The 23,795-nt window shown below is 39.5% G+C and overlaps 3 protein-coding genes across 3 annotated transcripts; 1 reads left to right on the forward strand and 2 right to left on the reverse strand.

Annotated features, from left to right (window-relative positions):
- The first annotated feature begins 9,879 nt into the window (after positions 1–9,879).
- LOC113312670 lies at positions 9,880–11,336 on the forward strand. Its single transcript, XM_026561608.1, has 4 exons — positions 9,880–10,167; positions 10,272–10,635; positions 10,876–11,111; positions 11,295–11,336. Exons 1-4 carry the CDS (start codon positions 9,880–9,882, stop codon positions 11,334–11,336), a joined length of 930 nt encoding a protein of 309 aa, XP_026417393.1.
- Positions 11,337–11,364: 28 nt separating this feature from the next.
- On the reverse strand, positions 11,365–12,772 carry LOC113313377 (glycine-rich cell wall structural protein-like). Its single transcript, XM_026562446.1, has 2 exons — positions 11,767–12,772; positions 11,365–11,660 (listed from the first exon to the last, which is right to left on the reverse strand). Exons 1-2 carry the CDS (start codon positions 12,770–12,772, stop codon positions 11,365–11,367), a joined length of 1,302 nt encoding a protein of 433 aa, XP_026418231.1.
- Positions 12,773–12,898: 126 nt separating this feature from the next.
- On the reverse strand, positions 12,899–15,816 carry LOC113314239 (glycine-rich cell wall structural protein 1.8-like). Its single transcript, XM_026563264.1, has 6 exons — positions 15,066–15,816; positions 14,736–14,957; positions 14,284–14,682; positions 13,904–14,121; positions 13,381–13,855; positions 12,899–13,269 (listed from the first exon to the last, which is right to left on the reverse strand). Exons 1-6 carry the CDS (start codon positions 15,814–15,816, stop codon positions 12,899–12,901), a joined length of 2,436 nt encoding a protein of 811 aa, XP_026419049.1.
- Between the last annotated feature and the right edge of the window lie 7,979 nt (positions 15,817–23,795).

Below are 23,795 nucleotides of genomic sequence, written 5' to 3' on the forward strand. Positions count from 1 at the left end.
CACTAAGTGTCCCTAGTGGACGAGTGAAGTCTCGTGAAGGTTTGCTTAGAACGTACCTACAAAGTTCTAGGACAAAATATAAGCTCAGATTCCATCAAATGTGACATGCGCAAGTCAGTTTAAGCTCACAGCAAAATGGAGATGTCAATCTAGCTATGAAAGGCACAATCCTAGCACTGATAACAAATAAAGACATGTGATAATAGTGTAAAGTGTATCTACACATGTGTAAAGAAAGATCGGATGTTATGACTACTAATCACCAAGAGATAGTTTCTCAGGCTAAGAACCGAGGTCGAAATCTAGCTAGCTGTCCGGACTTTACGAAAATTGTGAATGAGTTGGAGGTATTTCACAATTACTCGCGTTGTACATCAATGGCATACACCCTCCTTGCTTATTACAATGAAACAACAAAATGACTCTTTACATGACTCTTATTTACATTGACTACTCTCTTTTATTTTTGGAACAAGAGAGGATGGAATTGATAAATACTTGATTTTTTTTTTTTTCTGTTTTTTTTTTTTTTTTTTTTTTTTTTTTTTTTTTTTTTTTTTTTTTTTAAAGGAAACACTTTTGATACATATACAAAAGGAAACAAAAAATTACATGACTTTGCAAGAGGTAGCCCTTTTTGATGCACCCAGTTAAATTCGATGGTTGTCTTTCTTAATGTAACCTCCACCTTCTATCCCAACCAACCAAAGAACAAGCTAGTCAAGTTTCGTTCAGTATTCTAAAGTGATTGGCAACTAAAACTTCCGATAGAACACCTCAAGGATGAGGCTATACATGTATTGGTAGATCGTGCGCGTGCAAATTTCTTATCACTATGTGAATTGTGCTAGAATCAGGGTGCCTAAATATCTAGACTAAGACTCCTAAAAATTACATATTTGCACAAGAGTCAACATTTCAAGGTAAATGAGCTCCATTTTATTTTTTATTTTTTTTTTTTTTTTTTTTTTTTTTTTTATTTTTTTTTTCAAAAAGAAGGAGTTCTTGTTTTCAATTATGGCATATTATCAAAGTATCTACTTTTCACCCCCAAACCTAAACTAAACATTGTCCTCAATGTTTCAAAATATGAACAAAATTATAATACAACATATGAAGAGGATCATGTTGAGTAGAGAAAAAGGAAAGAGAATACCCGATTTCGGCGAAAGCAATATTAGAACTCCGTTATTCAAGGCAAGAATCCAACATATGTCAGCCGAGATCATATTGGATTAGCAAAATATATACAAAAGGAACAAAAGGGTTTTAAGAAATTTTATCTACTGGATTATATAAAAAATTCACCATACACTAACAATCTAAAGAGTTGAGGATCAACCCAAAAGACAAAGTGTAGAGGTTTCAACAGCTTCACACAAATATAACAGGAAAGAAACGCAAGTGAAACTGTGAAACAAAATGAGCTACCCCCAAACCTGGATTTTTCAACGGATAAAATTTTGGAAACAAAATCTCGCAGTTTTGGGGGTTCATCATGTACAAGGTCTAACTCAAAGTGAACTGTGCTAGGGACGGGCAAACATGCTAATTCCAACTGTGGCTCCTCAAAGATATTATACTTAGATGCAAAATAGTCCAAAAGGACTTGGGAAGCACACAGTTCCAAACCTAGATTAGGGACTCTCAGAAAAGTCGGTTTGACAATATGGGTACAAACCAAATCTAGGTTGGGTGGAAGGCCATCAGATTGTGACTTATGTAGGACGATAGGCACATCATTACTAATCACATCAACATCTCCTAAGTCTTCTACACGTGTCACAACATGCTCACAATCATCAAACAAATTGGCAAGATCACAATCAGAGTCATCAACATCATCAACAAATTTATTCTCATGCATCGGCAAATCAGGAGAAATATCACAATGTGACCTAGGTAGAGAATCAGACACATCAAATATATTTTCATGCATATTAGCATTAGTGTCTACAGAAGATTCAACTATTCCTATGTCATGCTCATCTTCACAGAATAATTGTACGAATCCCATGTCAATATCAAAATCATATGAATTACAATGAGTATTAGAAAAAACAACATTCATGAAGGTCGAGGGCGAGAAGCCATATGTTATTGAACCAACAGGTTCCACAATATTTTCATGTTCTTCTAACATATCATCATAATCATCATCATGGTAGCATGCATATTGGTCCTCATTAACAGTGGTGGTGTCATTAGTCGATTCATGTTCCTCTAAATTAGGTTCATATTCAACATCATTTACATGAATGGGACTAGACACTTCATTAGGGACAACATACATTTCCTCATGAATTTCCTCCTTTTGTAGGTGAAGCAAAATCTGATCTAAATATGCATGAATTCGTGATGTAGATCTATCAAAGTTTTGCTTACTGAGTCTTAAAGCTTCTGTGGTGGAGTCTAAATTCATGGGAGTACAAAATTCTTCATGTTCAAATTGTGGTGAATGGTACATGTGTGCATGGTCATTAGGGTTTACAAAATATTGATCGCAACCCTCAAAGGATTGATTATGGTCCCAATGACTACCATTCTCACAATTTATGGGCATTTCATACCTTGGATTTTCTCTAGATTGCCTAAAATTATGCAAAATATGACAATTCTCAACAGGGTGGTCTAAACTACCACATGCGGGACATGCATAGATTTCAGGTTGCCTAAGAAAATTAGATGTGACAGATTCCTCATGTGATTGCATTTCTAAAGCTGCGATTCGAGCTTCTAATTGATCGATCAGTGATGATTGTGTGAGTGAGGCACTAGCAAAATGTTCATTTTCACGTTGTGGTGAATGATGCATGTGTGAATAGTTATTAGGGTTCATGTATTGAGGCTCGGGACTTTGAAAATGTCCATTAATTCCTATAACTATTGACATCATGGTCTATGGAGGTTCATAACGTGGAGTATGTCCATACGCAAGTTCTCTAAGGGATTTGTTGTATTCCCCAACTGTAGACCAAGATCAGACATGATTTGGCTCAAAAGCTAAGTAACTATGTTACAAAGCCCAAAATTTGGTTTTTAATGGGTTTGGATTTTTGGGAAAAATTTGGTTTTTATGGGTAACATTTGGTTTTGTCGGGTTTTGGAAAAAATTTGGACTAATGGGTTCGAAGAACTTTGGTTTATTGGGTTTTGAAAACTTTGGTTTTAGACTTTGAAGACAAAGCCCATTTGGGAGCTTTTGGTTTTGATGGGAGCAAATTTGGTTTTAAAGAGGTAGAAAAATTTGGTTTTTAATTGGGAGCAAAAATTTTGGTTTTTATTGGGAGCAAGAATTTTGGTTTTAGTGTTGGGAGCAAGCCCACATTGGTGGGAGAAATTGCTTTGCCAAGGGAAGGTGAACTAAGCCCACAATGTGTATGCAAACTGAAGCCCAATGTAGCTTTTGAAATAGCCCAACTGTTGCTTGTTTGGTCTGAGGCCCAGTTGGGCTTTCAAAAGTTCAGTTTTTCTAATTTAAAACTACAGGCCCAAATCAATCTAACACCACAAGCCCACAAGCAATTAAACAAACAAGCCCACAAGAAATTAATTACAAACCCAACAGAAAAATGGAAAAAATTATTACAAGCCCACAAATTAAAAATGGAAGCCCACAGGTTGGGTTCTCTTAATGGGTTTAGGCTTACTTGCTTAAGCACAGCCCAGCTGCTCAGTTTGGTTGCAAAAGCCCAGTTGGGCTTTGGTTCACCTTCTGCAGCTTACAGCCCAGTTGGGCTTTAATGGCTCAGTTTAGCACCAGGCAGCAGGGGTTGCAGCAGACTTGGCCTGGCACCAGCAGGAGCACCACAGCAGCACAAGTTCTAGCAACAATAGTGCAGCACCAGCTCCACAGCAGCACCACAAGTTCAGAGGCACCACAAGGCACAGAGCAGGACTTCAGTTGTACCTGCAGCTCAAAGAAGAAAGTGAGGCACAACAACAAAATAGTAAGAACACAAGATGTAATGAATGCAAGTGAGTATGCAAAGACAAGAGATATATGCAAGTTATGATGCAATAATGCAAAAAATGTTACACTGAAACAGGGAAGATGCAAATGCAATGGTTATGCAAGTTACACTAAGATGCAGGAATGCAATGCAGATGCAAGATGCTGATGCAGACAATGATGCAATGATGCAAATGGACTAGAATGAAATGCAAGATGGCTAAGAAATCTTCAAAACAGCACAGCCAAGTCCCCGGCAGCGGCGCCAAAAACTTGGTGGCTCTCTAAAAGAGTCACAGAAATTATAACCGTAAGTGCACGGCGTCGAAAGTGGCAAACGTGCAAGTCGGGTCGATCCACAGAGACTTGGGGATGTGTTGAGATTCTCCTAAGCTAATTCTATATGCAAGGCAGTGACAAAAGATAACTGTGAGATGTTGGCAGGAAGCAAAGCAAGTGACTAAGAATGACAGTGGAAAAAAGTAGTGAAGAAACTGAAAACAGTGGGAATGGAAGTGTATGAAGATGGATGAGAATTCTCTTTCACCTAGATAGTTCACCTAGGTTAACCTTGTCATGTGTCTAGTTAACTACCTAAAGTCCTTGGATTAACCTCTAGCATTGCCTATCTGATTAAAGCATAGGCAATCACAGGTCACTTAGGGTCTAGGTCTCTAACTAATATGGATTTGTTAATCCCTCAGACTATCACTGACTCCTAGCATTAATGGTCTGTTTAAAGCACCACTAATCACAAGCCAATGAACCCTTGGAAATTCACTAACCTAACTGTTTTTAGCTCAACAGGGACTAACTCAAATGGTTAACCATTTGGCTCAAGGGTCTTCTCACCCTAGTGATGGATTAGAACATGCTGGAGTTAGGAGCTTTCATGTTGTCAAGCATTAAGACTCAAAACAAGAACATATAAGTAAACAGGGGAATTACAGGACTAACATTAGAAGATTCACAAGACAACAAACAATTGAACATTCACACAACACACATTAACAATGGATAAGAAAAAGATATGCAATGAAATTAACCCAATTAGGGGGTATCTCGGATGACCCAAGAACACCTATTACAACACCCCAAAGCATCTATTTATAGTCAATTACACTTTACAAGCAAAACCCCCAAAACAGTAAATTAGGGTTTCTGAAAATTGAAATTCAGTTTACCTAATCTTTGATAATGGCTTCTGTACGTCGACCCATTCTTCTTCTGACTCTCCAGCTCCTCTCCATGCCTTCCAATTGCTTTTCTAACTCGACCTATTCTATTGATTTCTTACCTAGGGTTTCAGAGAGAAATCAGGGAAGAAATCGAGAGAATAGATGGCTAGAAGTTTAGGGGAATGATGGGTTTCGGTGAGGGATAGCCATGATGGCTTTTGGTGGTTGATTGTGGTGGTTGAGGCAATGGAGTTGGCGGAGTTGGTGGTGAAGGTGAGGCTGTTGCAGACGGAGGTGAGGGAGGTGAAGTCGATGGAGAAGAAGCAGGGGAGTGTTTGGTTGATGGGTATAGGTATTAGGTGCTTGGGTGTTGAGCGGGTGAAGCAAATTTTGATGAACAGCGAGGATGAGACGTTGGAAGCGAAGATGATGGATCGATCTAACGGCGAGATGGAAGGAAGCAGGAAGCGACCGTTGGATGCCCGATACAACGAAACTGATGGCTCAAGATGGAGTTAGGTGCTGTAGTGTTTGACAGGAGCTTCAGACTTCGATGCACGACGATGAAGCGACCGTAGGATGCTGAGATGATCCAATCTGACGGCTAGAAAGGGAAACGGGTATGGATATAGGAATTGGATTTCGGTGAGGGTTTTGGGCCTTGGGTATGCCAAGCCCATATCTTCTTTAAGAATAATTCTTCCTCTTCAAGCCCACTTCTAGTTTATCCGGCTCTTGAAAACATCATTCTTCGCTGCCTTCCTGCGGGAGTCTTGACCGTTTCTTTGCTCTTTTCGCTCAACAATTCATCCAAGCTTTATTTAGTACCTAAAAATGCAAAATTAATTAATAAAAATATTTATTCTTGAAAACAATGAAAATACAGAATATGGGATAAAATGTAGAATTAATGCACAAAGGATGAGTTAAATGCCAAGAAAAATATATAGAAATATGCACTTTTTAGCACTCATCAGTGTCAAGTTGATGCAACCTCAAGTGTGATAAAGGTTAACTTGTCCAAGATGAAAAGTATCAATAGATTGGTTTATGAGCCGTTTATCCTCGCCTCCGAAGCATCTCAAGTGTTCTACTCAAAGAATCTTTCACCTGAGGGATGGTCTGTGGTGTTGCATTCATCTCTGATATTAACGTCCGCAGTAGATAAGCTTGAATTTTCTTCAGTTTATCAGTCAACTTTTACTAACTATGACAGTTTAAAAAATCTCATTTGTGTTGATTCTGTAGTTTAAATTAGAATTACTGCCGTTGTTGCCACTTGCGCTATCTTTTTCTGATAAGTTACTTTTTCTAAATTATTTGTGACTGCCCTCTTTTTCTGAATTGCTTGGTTTGATCACTTGGGCTATCTTTTTCTAAGAAGTCACTTCGGTTTTCTGTTATGTTTTCTTTGTTTTAGCTTTGTTTTCACCTATGCAATCTTAATATTTTTCATTTGGTATTTTATAGGTTATTATGGCAGCAGCAGTGGAGGTCGATGAATATGGATTACCCATTTCTGCCAAAGCAACAAAACTCGGCCACAGGAAGGGCGCCTTGGTTCGTACCCATGTGCCTTTCGTTCAAAACCTGGAGGAAAGCGCCTGACAAGTACAAGGAAGATGTTTGGAATTAACTTAAGGTACAAAATCTACTTCATGACATGATTTCTTCTCATTCCTTAGTTAACTTCAGTTGAGGGAGATACACATTTAGGATTCCACTGATTAGCTCTGTATTTTCAGATGGCATTTGATTTACCTGAGACTTCCAAGCCTATTACGGTGAAGGGGATGTCCGATCCATAGAGGAGATTCAAGTGCGAGTTATGTCAAGAACATTATGATATTTGGAATACTCATTAGGAAAGGATTGATAATGTTCCTCCAAATGTGAAGTCAGGGGATTGGATAACATTCTGTGTAAATGAGAATGATGTTGTGGTCCAAAGTATAAGAGTTGTTAATAAGAGGAAAAGAGAACAATATGACTACTCTCATACCTCCTGTCGTAAGCCACATTATTTGGTTAGAGATGAACTGGTAGGTATTTCATTTCAATGATGCAACTTACCTCAAGCTGTTGTGGACAATGATTGATTCATACTCATTTTGTTTTTGAATGTAGGAGGCGGCGAACCCTGAAGCAGAAATACCTACCTCTGATGTGTGGATTAAAGCTCATTCACAAGAGGGTGGGGTGATTTTACCTAGTGCGCAACCATACTATGTGAGTCAAATTATTTTTCAGTTATATGTAATCTTCTTTAACTGTATTATACTAGCTAGTGATCATTATTATAAGCAAGTGATTGTGACGCTCAATACTACAGGAACAACTTACGAAGGTGCTAGAAGACATCAAGGGAAAACTGGAAGCAGGTACTCTAGTAGAAGAAACTTGTGCACTGAATTCATTGTTTGGGAAGGATTCAAGAGGATGGGTTCATGTTGTAGGTCATGTTTCTCGTACACAAGTCGATCTCTCTTCTTCTGCTCGTGCTAAAGTAGCCGAACTAAAGTCTAAAGATGGAGTTTTTAATAGTAAGGTGGAAGACTTAGGTGGAAAGTTAAAAGTTCTTATTGAAGGAGTTGGAACATTATGCCATGCAGTGAAGGATATCCAAGATGCAATGTCATCATCAGTTGCTGCCTCAAACATGTGTAGCACTTCACAAGGTCATGTTGGTTCACCTCAATCAGGTTCAGTTGCTCAAATAATCTCACCTGGTCATGCCGTCTCACCAGCTACTCAAACAACTTCATCCGGTCATCCCCTATCACCTGCTTCTCAAACAAGTTCACCTGCTGCTCAAACAAGTTCACTTGGTCATGTCCTATCACCAGCTCTATCAACTGCAGATATGCAGCAGTGTTCATTACTGAACATGGATGATGATATAATTGCAACTGGTAAAGTTTGTATTGGTGCTCAAGGACTTATGGCTCACGGATCAGTTGAACCTGCTACTCATTTGAAGGTGTTGATCGACGACATTCTCTTGCCAGATGAACGCACCGTAAAATCTAACCAGTTCGTGGATACCTTTAGAGATGTTGGAATCAGAGGATTCGTGGTTCATCCCAAGAGGTTCATCGCATATGATTAAGACGACTTCACTACTTTTTGGAGGTATACTATGAAGTTCTTCATTGATATCGCAACCATCTTGCATCTTATATATACGTCTAACACATGGCTTTAAACTTTTTTTTGCTTTTGTTCACACTTTTGTATGTATGCAGAACACTTTAATATGCATACTCGTATGCATTTGTGCATAAGGAAAAGTTTTATTCTATTCTCCTTAAGGAAAGACTTATATGCAGTTGCGCATAAGAAGTATTTAACTTAATCTAAAAACAACTGATCTTTTTGGTATATGGATGTGAACAGAAACCGTTTATGAACTTACTTTTCTTTTTCATTTCCTTGTTTCTGTTTATCCTATATGTATATGTTTGTCGTCTTTCTGTTATATGTGATTATGCAGGTAGCTTCGTTTAAAGTCTGATGAAGCACTAGTAGCCACCTGGGGAGATATCAATCCCTGGTAAGTACTCAACTTGCTTGCACATGTATTATTAAGTTTATGTTTATAGCATCTTACCTTCAGTTTATATCTAATTGCGAGGTATTATGCTTAATGCTCATTTTTGCTGAGTGGGGAGTGAACTACACTAGGATCAACATCAACCTGTGCAGGTATAATTCTTCTTTACGCTTTGAATTCCTTTTTCAGGGTGATTAAACACCACTTTATGTAAATGGATTATATCTCATTAATGGATATTCGCTATGAAGGTTCTCTTGGGTATCACAGATTCTGAGATAGGATTTGTGGATAAAGTTGAGGATGTAGAATATGAGAAGCGCACTTTTAATGTTTCTCTGATAGTAAGTTCTCTCTAATCATTATTTCATTTTTTAAGTTTCTTATGTCTTTAACAAAACCCTTGAAGTATACCTTGTTTATGGAGTCCGACCTTTAGTTTTTTGTCTACTTGCGAGGTATTATGCTTAATGTTCATTTTTGCTGAGTGAGAAGTGAACTGCAATAGGATCGGCATCAACCTGTGCAGGTGTAGTTCCTTTTTACGCTTCTGAATTCCTTTTTAAGAGTCATTAAATACAACTCCATGTTTAAACTGAATAGTTTCTTTCCATATCATATCTGAGTTTCCTATTTTCCTTAAATAGTCTTTATGTAAATAGAGATATGACCTGCAGTTAATGTTTCGCATATGTTAAAGATGTTCTCAACTTGGTTTTTTCCTTTGGCAGTTAGTTTAATTGTCATTTTTTCCTACTTCAGTGGAGTTTGAATTTTTTTTCTTCGTAATGCTGGATGTGTCATGGATTTGTATCTCATGAATGGATAATTTTTGTGCAGATTCTCTTGGGTATCACAGATTCTGAGTTAGGTCTCCTAGATAAAGTTGAGCATGTAGAATATGGGAAGAGAACTTTTAATGCTTCTCTATAGTAAGTACTCTTTAATCACTGTTGCACTTTTAGTTACATATCCCTTCTCAAGGGGAATTCTATTCATCGAATCGGGGTGAGTCACGCTCTGCAAATTGGCGATTGACTCGGCGAAAATTTTCTCTTTCGATCTTGATTTCTGTGCTTCGTTCTCATTAATTCAGGTAAATTTGGTTCAATTTTTCTGTATTTCCAATGATTATTGGTGATTGAGAGGAGAAAATTGATGAATAATAGTCTTAAATCCACTTTAATCATCAAAGAATGAATTCAGATAAATCTACTGAAGATACCCCAAAAAAAGTTCCTTCAATTGATTTACCAGATGAGTTGTTTGAGGAGGGTTTACACCCCTGGAAGTTTTCGCTAATTGGAAGATTACAATTGCATAAGACTAAATTTGTTGATGCAACAATTATATTAAGACAACAATGGAAGTTGATTGGTGATTGCAAACTCATTCCTCTTGGGAAATCTTTTTTCACCATTAAACTGGATAATGAAATAGATCGTAACTACATCAAAGCTGGTGAACGGGAAGTTCTAAATCAAGTACTGAGAGTTAAAAATTGGGTATCAAACTTTCGTCCATCCTTTCAGAGAACATCAAAAGCTCAAGTATGCGTTTTCCTGGTTTGGGTCTTGAATTCTGGAAGGAGAAAATATTATTTGCAATTTGTAAAGAACTAGGAGATCCAATTAAAATAGATACTGCAACAGCAAAATGTGAAGTTGGATACTATGCAAATGTTTTGGTTGAGATGGATTTCGCTCAATCAATTCCTAGCAAAATTTGGATCAACACTAAGTTTGGCGGTTTCTTTCAAGATATTCTGATTCATGATCGTCCTAAATTTTGTACTACTTGTAAAATTATAGGGCACTTAGTCTCTGAATGTTATGTGGATAAAAATAAAACTAAGGAATCAGTTCCGGCTAAGAAATTTCAGGGAGCTAATCAATCAACTTCAGCCAAGGAAGTTAATCAAGCATCTCCAGCTAGAATTCCTTTTGATATCTGTAATGACTCTGAAAAATAAGAAGATACAATTGTTCATACAATCAATGTTACTCCTCATAGTAACACTCAAGTGGGAGAAGTAGTTTTAACTCCAGGAAGATATGATAGCCTCAATAATGAAGTACCTGAAACAGAAGCAGAATCAGTTATAACGGAGGTTTCAAAAATATGTGAAGTAGTGGAACCAAATTCTGTGCAGAACAGTGTTGTTTAATTTGTAAACGGTAGCTCTTGAAAAGTTAAAGAAGAAGTTATTCCAGTAGTATCATGGGCCACAATTGTCAACAAAAAAGTAGTAACTCCATCTGGTAGTAATATTGATTCAGGAAGCATAAAAGGCATTAATTCAAGCTCATCAAATAGCAGTGATGTTGTAAACAAGGAAACGGTAATTCCATCTGCTAGTGTAGCTGCTTCAGTGGGCAAAAAAGATAATAATGCAAGTTCATCAACTGGTAGTCCTAGAAAAAGTAAGGTTAGTAAATATGTTCCAGTTAAATATAACTTTAGGAAAATTCAGGGAAGGGGTACCAAACACCCTCAATCCAAACAATGAAGATTTTATATTGGAATTTAAGGGGACTTAGAAGATCTAGGGCTCACAATAAGTTGTGGTCTTTAGTTAATCAATTTAATCCATCATTGGTTTGGATCGCAGAGCCAAAAAGAATTTGCAGTGCTTCTTTCTGTAGTAAGTTAAATTTACCTGAAATGCAGAGCATGGTTATTCATAACTCTACTTCTTCAAATAATAAAAGCACTTCAACTCCACCAATAAAAACACCACCACCAGCTCCAACACCAACCCCACCCCTAACTTCAACACCAGCACCAATACCGCCAACAATAAAGCCACCACCAGCTCCAGCACCAATACCTCCAATCAGAAAACCACCCCCTGCTCTGATACTAATGACACCAACAACACCTCCACCACCATCAACGTCGAAACCGCCACTAACTCCGACGCCAATCACGCCAATAATAAAACCGCCACCAACTCTGCCAACACCACCACCACCAACTACCCCAGCACCACCATTTCAAACTCCACCAATACCACCACCACCATCAACTCCACCAACACTAACTCCACCACTAAAAACACCACCGCCAATTCTAGCACCAACCATCAACACCAACACCAATGCCGCCAACAACAAATCCACCACCAGTTCCATCAGCAACACCTCCCACCATAAAACCACCCCCTACTCTGATACCAACACCATCTATAACATTACCACCACCACCACCATCATCAACATCGCCACCAGCATTTCCAATTCCACCAACACCGCCACCAACTCCAACACCAGCACCACCATCAGCACCGACACCAACATTGCCAAAACCGTCTATGCCAACACCGCCAAAAATAAAACCACCACCAACTCTTACACCCATACCGCCAATAAGTACAACACCACCGCCACCACCATCAACTCCGCCAACACTAACTCCAACTCCCTCAATAAAAACACCACCACTTACTCCAACACCAACCCTACCCCCAACTCCTACCCCAACACCAACACCAATGTCGCCAACAATAAACCCACCACAAGTTCCAGCAGCAACACCTCCCACCAGAAAACCACCCCCCGCTCCGATACCAACGCCCCTAACAACACCTCCACCACCTTCAACGTCGACACCAACATTTCCAATGCCGCCACCAACTCCAGCGCCAATCACGCCAATAATAAAACCGCCACCAACTCCGCCAACACCAACATCACCAACATTTCCAGCACCACCAACACCAACATTACTACCACCACCACCATCTACCCCAACACCACCAATATCACCATCACCATCAACTCCACCAACACTAACTCCACCAATAAAAACACCACCACCAATTCTATCACCAACACCACCATCAACACCACCAGCACCACCACTAATACCAATTCCAATGCCGCCAACAATAAAGCCACCACCAGTTCCAGCACCAACACCTCCAACCATAAAGCCACCCCCTACTCTGATACCCACACCACCAACAACATTACCACCACCACCACCATCATCAACATCGCCACCAGCATTTCCAATTCCACCAACACCGCCACCCTCCAACACCAACACCACCAAAAACAACACCACCATCAACACCGACACCAACATTGCCAACTCCTTCTATGCCAACGCCGCCAAAAACAAAACCACCACCAACTCCTACACCCATACCTCCAATAAGTATAACACCACCACCACTACCACTACTACCATCACCACCATCTACCCTGACACCTACGTTTCCAACTCCACCAAAAACACCACCACCATCACCTCCACCAACACTAGCGCCACTCCACCAATAAAAACACCACCACCAACTCCAGCACCAACACCAGTAAAAACACCACCCCCAATTCTAGCACCAACACCACCGTTAGCACCACCACCATCAATACCAACACCAATACCGCCAACAATAAAGCCACCACCAGTTCCAGCACCTCCAACCATAAATCCACCGCGTACTCCGATACCAACACCACCAACAACATTACCACCACCACCATCATCATCAACATCGCTACCAGCATTTCCAATTCCACCAACACCGTCACCGATTCCAACACCACCATCAACACCAACACCAACATTGCCAACACCGTCTATGCCAACACCGCCAAAAATTAAACCACCACCAACTCTTACACCCATACCTCTAATAAGTAAAATACCACCACCACCATCATCAACAATGACACCAACACCACCACTACCACTACTACCATCACCACCATCTACTCCAACACCTACATTTCCAACGACACCAAAAACACCACCATTATCAACTCCACCAATACTAGCGCCAACCCCACCAATAAAAACACCACCACGACCTCCAACACCAACAACAATGCCACCAACAATAAAGCCACCACCAGTTCCTGCACCAACACCTCCGACCAGAAAACCACCCCCTGCTCCGATACCAACGCCGCCAACAACACCTCCACCACCATCAACGTCGACACCAATAGTGCCCACACCGTCACCAATTCCTGCGCCAATCACACCAATAATAAAACCGCCACCATCTCCGCCACCAACTACGCAAACACCACCAACACTACCACCACCACCACCATTTCGAACTCCACCAACAACACCACCACCAACTTCACCAATACTAACTCCAACTCCACCAGTAAAAACACCACCACCAACACCAGCACTGATACCACCACCAACAACACCAACCCTAACACCACCACCATTAACACCAACACCAATGCCCCCAACAATAAATCCACCACCACTTCTAGCACTAACACCTCCAACTATAAAATCACCCCCTACTCCGATACCAACACCGCCACAACCACCACTACCATCGCTATCATTGCCAATTCCGCCAACACCGCTACCAACTCCAACACCAACACCAATATCAACACCGTCACCAACATTGCCAACACCGTCCATGCCACTGCCGCCAACAATAAAACCACCACCAACTCCTACACACATACCGCCAATAAGTACAACACCACCACCACCATCAGCAATGACACCAACACCACCACCATCAGCACCATTAACCCCAACACCAACATTTTCAACTCCACCAAAAACACCGCCACCACCAACTCCACCAATAAAAACACCACCCCCACCTCCACCTCCACCATCAACAACACCACCAATGCCGCCAACAATTAAGCCACCACCAGTTCCAGCATCAACACCTCCAAACATAAAACCACCCCCTGCTCCGATACCAGTGTCGTCAACAGCACCTCCGCCACTATCAACGTCGACACCAACATTGCCAACACCGCTACCAACTCCGCCAAAACCACCAACACCAACATTTCCAGCACCACCAACACTACTACCACCACCACCAACTACCCCAACACCACCATTTCGAACTCCACCAACAACACCACCAATACTAAATCCAACTCCGCCAATAAAAACACCACCACCAATTCCAGCACCAACACCACCCCCACCACCATCAAAACCAACGCCAATGCCGCCAACAATATATCCACCACCAATTTCATCACTAACACCTCCAACCATAAAATCACACCTACTCCGATACCAACACCTCCAACAACATTACCACCATCACCATCGCCACCAGCATCGCCAATTCCACCAACACCGCCACCAACTCCAACACCAACACCACCTAAAACAACACCACCATCAATACCATCACCAACATTGACAACACCGTCCAAGCCACCGCCGCCAATAATAAAACCACGCTCAACTTCTACAACCATACCACCAATAAGTACACCACCACCACCAACATCAAGTCCACCAACACCACCACCAACTCAACCAAGAAAAATAACACCCCCAACTCCAACACCAACACCACCAAAACTAACACCAGCACCATCAACACCAACAAGAAAGTCACCACCAGTTCAAGCATCAACACCTCCAACCATAAAACCACCCCCTACTCCGATAACAACACCGCCAACAACATTACCACCACCACCACCATCATCATCAACATTGCCACCAGCATTGCCAATTCCACCAATACAACCACCAACTCCAACACCAACACCACCACCATCAACACTGACGCCGATATTGTCAACACCGTCCATGCCAGCACCGGCAACAATAAAACCACCACCAACTCCTACACCCATACCGCCAATAAGTACAACGCCACCACCACCATCAACAACGACACCAAAACTACCACCGCCACTATCTACCCCACCACCAACATTTCCAACTTCACCAACAACACCCCCACCATCAACTCCACCGATAAAAACACCACCACAAACTCCAACACCAACACCACCAAAAGTAACACCACCATCACTGCCAACGCCATCGCCGCCGACATCGCCAACATCACCACCACCACCACTACAAAATCCAACACCAAAGCTAACACCACCACCAACTCCGGCACCAACTCCAACACCATCAACCATGACACCAACACTACCAACACGACCAAAGAGTCCTACACAACCACCTCCACCATCTCCGACACCACCACCTCCAACAACAACAACACCACCATCGACACCGACATCGATAATTCCAACACCACCAATAACTCCCACACCAAAACCACCACCACCAACTCTGAAACCCACACCGCCAACACCACCACCACCACCACCACCAATGGCAAAAGAGATGTGCCCAGTTGATGCCATTAAATTAAGCGGCTGTATAGATATGTTAGGCAGAGTTACTGAAATCGGAATCGGGAGTAGCGCTAAAGAAAAATGTTGTCCGCTGATGGAAGGAATTGCAGATTTGGACGCAGCTCTTTGTTTTTGCACCACCATAAAAGCCAAGCTCCTCAACTTAAACGTTGTCTTACCTATCGCTCTTCAAGTACTCATCCAAGACTGTGGGAAGCACCCGCCGCCGGAATTCACATGTCCTTCATAATTTAGCCATGTTCTTGCATGAAATAACTCTTAGTGGGGAACATAATCCTTTTTACATATCTAGTTTCTGTTTTTGCTTCGTTGATAATTGTAATATCTGCATCAAATTGTCTTGACCCATCACGACTTGCATTGGAGTTGAACATAAAAATCGCTTGGTGACAATTGGACTATGTAAGTGGAAAGATGGAATTTGTTCGTCCATAGAGGGTCTGGAAATTTAATAAGATCCAGTATTGTTTAGCTGGCGAGCCCATATGAAATATGAAATACGGGGGCCTTTATTTAGCTGGCGAGCCCATCCTTCTCTCTGTGTGATACTGACTGGGATTTGGAAACTCTAATATTTAGTTTCGGTTGTAAAATTAAGGAATGAGTTTCAAAGCTGAAATACTAGGAAAGGGGAATTCTATTCTAAATATAATTTTTGGGAAAGCTTTCCCTATATAAGAAGAGATGTGATAAAAACCACAAACGCACTCAAAAATATTGTAGGAAATTTGAAGATGGCAGTCGTAAGGATGAAGAGGAAGAGGATGAACATTGTTGATGCTCTTCCTGACAACTTCCGTTACGCTCTGCTTACCGAGGTTTTTCCTCGGATTCAGGATGTTAAGACGGAGATGAGATGTCGTTGCGTCTGCAAGTCTTGGTATAATTTAGTCGGTACTTTCTGGTTCGAGTCGATTCATGAGCAGTGGGATGACTCCGTTGATGAGCAGTGCTACCTTCAAACTCAAAACGTTCCTGACATGCTAAGCCAAACTACTAAAGGTTTAGGGTTCGTATCCGATCCCGTCACCAGGGGTTACAAAGTCGTCGTAATTCGCCAGGATGAGAAGAATGAGTTCGGTAGTAGTAGGATGAAATATGGGGTCTATACACATGACACAAATTCAGGCGGGCATCAAGTTACATACAAGCTCAAAGATGATTCAATGGCACCGGTCTCGGCGCTACGGAGGGTGCAGCTTCCTTGCAAATCATCGACAAATTTCGAATCAGCTATAGTCTGGAGGGATGTTTTGTGTTGGAGAACTAAAGATTCAGCCGTGATGCTGTTTTTCCACCACCGCGAAAACAAATTTCAAGTCGTGCGCCGAGACTTCACAAATAACGCAGCACGGAGATTGAGGAAAAGAACACTAGTAAAATGTTGCAAGAAGACGAAAGTCTATGCAACAACTGAGATACTCTAGGAATCTCGAGAAAAGATCCTGAATATTTTTGCAGGATCCTCCAAAAATACCTCTAAATATTTTGAGGTATTTTCTTTTTTAATTAATTTTGAAAAGTCCATCTACAAAGATTTTTCTTTTCTTCTTTCGATAGTTTTTACTTACGTACGAAACACGGTATCACGTTACAGTAGCCCATCAAATCAACAACTAAAACTCGTCATCCCAAAAATTTGCAATTCTGGATTCCGGTGAGACGAAGCTAAATTAGACACCAAGAACTTAATTATGAATTATTCAGCTCCTTTGCAAAGGTGTCTTTTTTTTTTATACACCTCTGTCCCTAACTAGATGAGTTATTTGTCGTTTACACAAAATTTTAAGGCAATGAGTAAAGTAAAGTATATATTTTAGTATTTTTTACAATTATATTTTTATGGGCAATAATTAGTAAAATCTAAAAATAATTTATCTCTTAAATTATACCAAGTTTTTTTATAAACTTTATATCGTTAAAAAAAATTTAAAACACATACGCAACGAATATAAACATGGCTATCAAATTATATATATTTCATATAGTAACAATAATTAATTAAAACGATAGTCTTAGAAATATCCATTGATTAGTGAAATAACTCATTTATTATTGGACAAAATTAAAAACCAAATAGCTTATCTAATTAGAGACGGAGAGAGTATAATTTTATTAGTGTAGTTTATTCTTTTATTATGTGTTATTATAATTTCCTTTTATAATATTTTGTTATTTTTAGTGGTACAATCATTGAACGATGGAATAAAAATTGAGCTTAAATTTTCCAACATCAAATTCTTTGGGGAGGGAATAAAAATTGGTGCATAAACATAGGCTTATTGGTGCATAAACAAAGGCTTCTCTCCCAACCAGAAAAATAAAAAAAGAAGCCATGATCATGTGGCTTGTTCTTGGCAACTACCCAATTTCTCGATCTTGTTTCTAGCCACGAAGGGTATATAAAATTGATTCGCACAATTACACATTTTATTAATTGATCCAAACCCCGTCATAACATTAAGTTATTCTGTTTGATGATAAAAGGACCGTAAAAGAGGAGAATACTGAAGTGGAGGCACTACATAACATCGCCAACGAGTCTAACAATCATACTCTCAAAGGCACCGCATTAATCGAGTACCGGAGATAAATTTACACCACTCGACTCCACGTTGATACAGCGAGTTACAGTTACCGTTGCATACTCTTTGATGAGATTAAATTTCAGTTGCTCCGTAAGGGGAGTTCCTGTGAATCATTAAATCATTTTTCCAATTTTGAATGTTTAAATAGGTTAGGATTGTCCATAAGCTATATCATTTCCGGGTGTTTTTCATTATATACTTATTACAAAACACGACAAGTGTGGCTGTCCAAAAAATATTTATTCTCCTTACTAAAATAAAATGAGAGAATTCACTCTAAAGTTTATAGAAAAGTCATTGTTGTTCCCAAAGTCTCTACTAATTATGTATCTCTCTAGTCTTTGCGTACTTTCCGATCAGTATCATGAGAGTCTGTTGAGAGTCACTTCTGAAAGTGATCGCATGCCCACTCCATTCTGTTGTCCAACGGAAAGACGCTTCTGCGCCTTCTTCTGCTAGTTACTTTGTGGTGTCGCAATCTGCTGATTCCTCATGCTTTTCTGATGTTTCATGAGTAATCACATAATGTTAATGGAATAACACCATATGAGCCCGAATTAATTAGTGTCAAAGCTATATTTAACTTTAAGTCCAAGTACCCTGGCTGGCCTTTTATTTCATTATTAGTTACTGTCAGAGATTCATCATTCACTGGATTGTAGTATAGTGTCTTCATTATATCATAGCTTTTCTTTGTTGCCATCTTATAGTTATTCAAAAAATTTGTTACACTATATGTCGTGATTGCACTATCCTGTATTTCCTTTTTAAAGACTACATTGCACCGTGCCTTCCAAATATGCCATATAGTTACATTACCCATGACTTTCCAATCTACAACATTCCCACATCTATTGTTATCTTCAAAACAATCATTTAGCCAATCGTGAAAATACGGTTTCCGGTTTTTAATGAACTGCATATCGAAATTCAAATGCATCCAGACCTGGTTTGTGTAATTATAATTTAGAAATAGGTGAATTAAAGATTCCTGACTCCTTCCACACAGCTTACACTTGGTATCAATGTCAGGAAGGATAGTTGTTATTTTCATATTGTTAGGCAGTATGGTGTGAGCCGCCTTCCATACAAAATGTTTACCAGATGGTGATATATCCATGTTCCATATTCTGAGCCAATTAGTATTAATGTTTCTTCTGGAATTAATATGGTTGTACACGGATTTTACTGAGAATTTCCCTTTCTCATTTAAAGACCAGTGTGGAATGTCTTCTCTATCCTCTACAGGTATGCTTATCTTCCTAATTTTTTCTATCATCTGTTGATCAACAATGTGCACCATATTTTCAACTACAAAACAGTTAATGATAAATCTAGTTAAGGTCGGAGGTGCTGCAAAAAGGGACAAAGGAGGAGGTGCTGCAAAAATGGTTAGAGAAAAAAGAAAAGAAGTGGCCGAGAATGGTTGAGGAAAGAAAAGATAAGGGTACAATGAAAAAACAAAATCAATATTGGAATGTTAGAGATTGAAATAGAAGGTCATGATTTAATGTTTTGTACAACCCCTTTCACAACTGTTATAAAATGTCGTCGTAGGGGTTTGTCGTTCTGCTAAATTTTTTCACTTATACTAAACTTTTCTCTATTCTGCAATTTTTTTTAATTCTGCTAAATTTTTCTCTATTTTGCTCAATTTTTCTACTTCTGCTAAGGTTTCGGAGAATATACGATAGAATCATAACCGTAAATGGTTGGATTAGTCGTTCTTACGAAGTTTCAGACTTATACTCAAGGCCGAGTTTCGATCTCGGACTCAGTTGCTTTCTCGAAGTTGACGAATTTAGGGTTTGTTTAACATTTCAGAGAATATACCTATGGAATCTTACCCGTAAATGGTTGTCTTCGTCGTTATTACGAAGTTTTAGACTTATACTCAAGGACAGGTTTCGATTCGGACCCAGTTTCTTTCTCGAATTTGACGAATTTAGGGTTTGGTTAACGTTTCGGAGAATATACAATGGAATATTACCCGTAATTGGTTGGATTCGTTGTTCTTACGAAATATCAGACTTATACTTAAGGCTAAGTTTCGATCTCGGACCTAGTTTCTTTCTCGAAGTTGGCGAATTTAGGGTTTGTTTAACGTTTCAGAGAATATATGATGGAATCTTACCCGTAAATGGTTGGATACGTCGTTCTTAGGAAGTTTCAGACTTATACTCAAGGCCAGGTTTCGATCTCGGGTCCATTTTATTTCTCAAAATTGACGAATTTAGGGTTTGTTTAACGTTTCGGAGAATATACGATGGAATCTTACCCGTAAATGGATAGATTCGTCATTTTTATGAAGTTTCAGACTTATACTCAAGGCCAGGTTTCGAACTCGGACCAAGTTTCCTTCTCGAAGTTGACGAATTTAGGGTTTGTTTAACGTTTCGGAGAATATACTTATGGAATCTTACCCGTAAATAGTTCGTCGTTCTTACGAAGTTTTGAACTTATACTAAAGGCCAAGTTCCGATCTCGTACCCAGTTTCTTTCTCGAAGTTTACGAATTTAGGGTTTGTTTAACGTTTCGGAGAATATATGATGGAATATTACCCGTAAATTGTTGGATACGTCGTTCTTAGGAAGTTCCAGACTTATACTCAAGGATAGGTTTCGATCTCGAGCCCATTTTCATTCTCAAAGTTGACGAATTTAGGGTTTGTTTAAAGTTTCGGAAAATATACGATGGAATCTTACCCGTGAATGGATAGATTCATCGTTCTTACGAATTTTCAGACTTATACTCAAGGCCAAGTTTCGATCTCGGACCCAGTTTCTTTCTCGAAGTTGACAAATTTAGGGTTTGTTTAACGTTTCGGAGAATATACCTATGGAATCTTACCGGTAAATGGTTGGATTTGTCATTCTTACGAAGTTCTAGACTTATACTCAAGGCTATGTTTCGATATCAGACCTATTTTCTTTCTCGAAGTTGACGAATTTAGGGTTTGTTTAACATTTCAAAGAATATACCTATGGAATCTTACCCGTAAATGGTTGTCTTCGTCGTTCTTAAGAAGTTTTAGACTTATACTCAAGGACAGGTTTCGATTCGGACCCAGTTTCTTTCTCGAAGTTGACGAATTTAGGGTTTCTTTAACGTTTCGGAGAATATACAATGGAATATTACCCGTAATTGGTTGGATTCGTCGTTCTTACGAAGTATCAGACTTATACTCAAGGCCAAGTTTCGATCTCGGACCCAGTTTCTTTCTCGAAGTTGACGAATTTAGGGTTTGTTTAACGTTTCAGAGAATATATGATGGAATCTTAGCCGTAAATGGTTGGATACGTCGTTCTTAGGAAGTTTCAAACTTATACTCAAGGCCAGTTTTCGATCTCGGGTCCATTTTATTTCTCAAAGTTGACGAATGTAGGGTTTGTTTAACGTTTCGGAGAATATACGATGGAATCTTACCCGTAAATGGATAGAATCGTCTTTCTTACGAAGTTTCAGACTTATACTCAAGGCCAGGTTTCGAACTCGGACCAAGTTTCCTTCTCGAAGTTGACGAATTTAGGGTTTGTTTAACGTTTCCGAGAATATACTTATGGAATCTTACCCGCAAATAGTTCGTCGTTCTTACGAAGTTTTAAACTTATACTAAAGGCCAAGTTTCGATCTTGTACCCAGTTTCTTTCTCGAAGTTGACGAATTTAGGTTTTGTTTAACGTTTCGGAGAATATATGATGTAATATTACCCGTAAATTATTGGATACGTCGTTCTTAGGAAGTTCCAGACTTATACTCAAGGATAGGTTTCGATCTCGAGCCCATTTTCATTCTCAAAGTTGACGAATTTAGTGTTTGTTTAACGTTTCGGAGAATATACTATGGAATCTTACCCGTAAATGGATAGATTCATCGTTCTTATGAATTTTCAGACTTATACTCAAGGCCAAGTTTCGATCTCGGACCCAGTTTCTTTCTCGAAGTTGACAAATTTACTGTTTGTTTAACGTTTAGGAGAATATACCTATGGAATCTTACCGGTAAATGGTTGGATTTATCATTCTTACGAAGTTTTAGACTTATACTCAAGGCTAGGTTTCGATATCAGACCTATTTTCTTTCTCGGAGTTGACGAATTTAGGGTTTGTTTAATGTTTCGGAGAATATAAGATGGAATCTTACCCGTAAATGGTTGGATTCGTCGTTCTTACGAAGTTTCAGACTTATACACAAGGTCAGGTTTCGATCTCGGACTCAGTTTCTTTCTCCAAGTTGACGGATTTAGGTTTTGTTTAACGTCCGGAGAATATACGATGAAGTCTTACCCGTAAATGGTTGGGTTCATCGTTCTTACGAAGTTTCAGACTTATACTCAAGGCCAGGTTTCGATCTCGGACTTAGATTATTTCTCGAAGTTGACGAACTTAAGGTTTGCTTAACGTTTCGTAGAATACACATATGGAATCTTACACGTAAATGGTTGGATAGTTCTTACGAAGTATTAGACTTGTACGCATGGCCAGTTTTCGATTCTGACCCAGTTTCTTTCTCGAAGTTGACGAATTTAGGGTTTGTTTAACGTTTCGGAGAATATACAATGGAATATTACCCGTAATTGGTTGGATTCGTCGTTCTTACGAAGTATCAGACTTATACTCAAGGCCAAGTTTCGATCTCGGACCCAGTTTCTTTCTCGAAGTTGACGAATTTAGGGTTTGTTTAACGTTTCAGAGAATATATGATGGAATCTTAGCCGTAAATGGTTGAATACGTCGTTCTTAGAAAGTTTCAAACTTATACTCAAGGCCAGTTTTCGATCTCGGGTCCATTTTATTTCTCAAAGTTGACGAATGTAGGGTTTGTTTAACGTTTCGGAGAATATACGATGGAATCTTACCCGTAAATGGATAGATTCGTCTTTCTTACGAAGTTTCAGACTTATACTCAAGGCCAGGTTTCGAACTCGGACCAAGTTTCCTTCTCGAAGTTGACGAATTTAGGGTTTGTTTAACGTTTCCGAGAATATACTTATGGAATCTTACCCGCAAATAGTTCGTCGTTCTTACGAAGTTTTAAACTTATACTAAAGGCCAAGTTTCGATCTCGTACCCAGTTTCTTTCTCGAAGTTGACGAATTTAGGTTTTGTTTAACGTTTCGGAGAATATATGATGTAATATTACCCGTAAATTATTGGATACGTCGTTCTTAGGAAGTTCCAGACTTATACTCAAGGATAGGTTTCGATCTCGAGCCCATTTTCATTCTCAAAGTTGACGAATTTAGGGTTTGTTTAACGTTTCGGAGAATATACTATAGAATCTTACCCGTAAATGGATAGATTCATCGTTCTTATGAATTTTCAGACTTATACTCAAGGCCAAGTTTCGATCTCGGACCCAGTTTCTTTCTCGAAGTT

Source organism: Papaver somniferum, chromosome 1, assembly GCF_003573695.1.
Source record: "Papaver somniferum cultivar HN1 chromosome 1, ASM357369v1, whole genome shotgun sequence".
NCBI classification, from domain to species: domain Eukaryota; kingdom Viridiplantae; phylum Streptophyta; class Magnoliopsida; order Ranunculales; family Papaveraceae; genus Papaver; species Papaver somniferum.

Excerpts from the sequence above, each read along its gene's own strand:
- LOC113312670 (XM_026561608.1), top strand. The coding sequence starts at position 9,880 with ATGAATTCAGATAAATCTACTGAAGATACCCCAAAAAAAGTTCCTTCA. Across the intron at positions 10,168-10,271 it reads AACGGGAAGTTCTAAATCAA|GAGAAAATATTATTTGCAAT; the intron begins GTACTGAGAGTT and ends GAATTCTGGAAG. Across the intron at positions 11,112-11,294 it reads GTAGTCCTAGAAAAAGTAAG|AGCCAAAAAGAATTTGCAGT; the intron begins GTTAGTAAATAT and ends TTTGGATCGCAG.
- LOC113313377 (XM_026562446.1), bottom strand. The coding sequence starts at position 12,772 with ATGTTGGTGTCGGTGTTGATGGTGGTGTTGTTTTTGGTGGTGTTGGTG. Across the intron at positions 11,661-11,766 it reads CATTGGTGTTGGTGTTGATG|TTGGTGGTGGTGGTGTTGGC; the intron begins GTTGGTGCTAGA and ends GTGCTGGGGTAG.
- LOC113314239 (XM_026563264.1), bottom strand. The coding sequence starts at position 15,816 with ATGGCATCAACTGGGCACATCTCTTTTGCCATTGGTGGTGGTGGTGGT. Across the intron at positions 14,958-15,065 it reads GGGTGGTTTTATGGTTGGAG|TTGGTGGTGGTGTTGGTGGA; the intron begins GTGTTGATGCTT and ends TTCTTGGTTGAG. Across the intron at positions 13,856-13,903 it reads GAAGTGGTGGTGGATTTATT|GTTGTTGGTGGTGGTATCAG; the intron begins GTTGGGGGCATT and ends GTTAGGGTTGGT.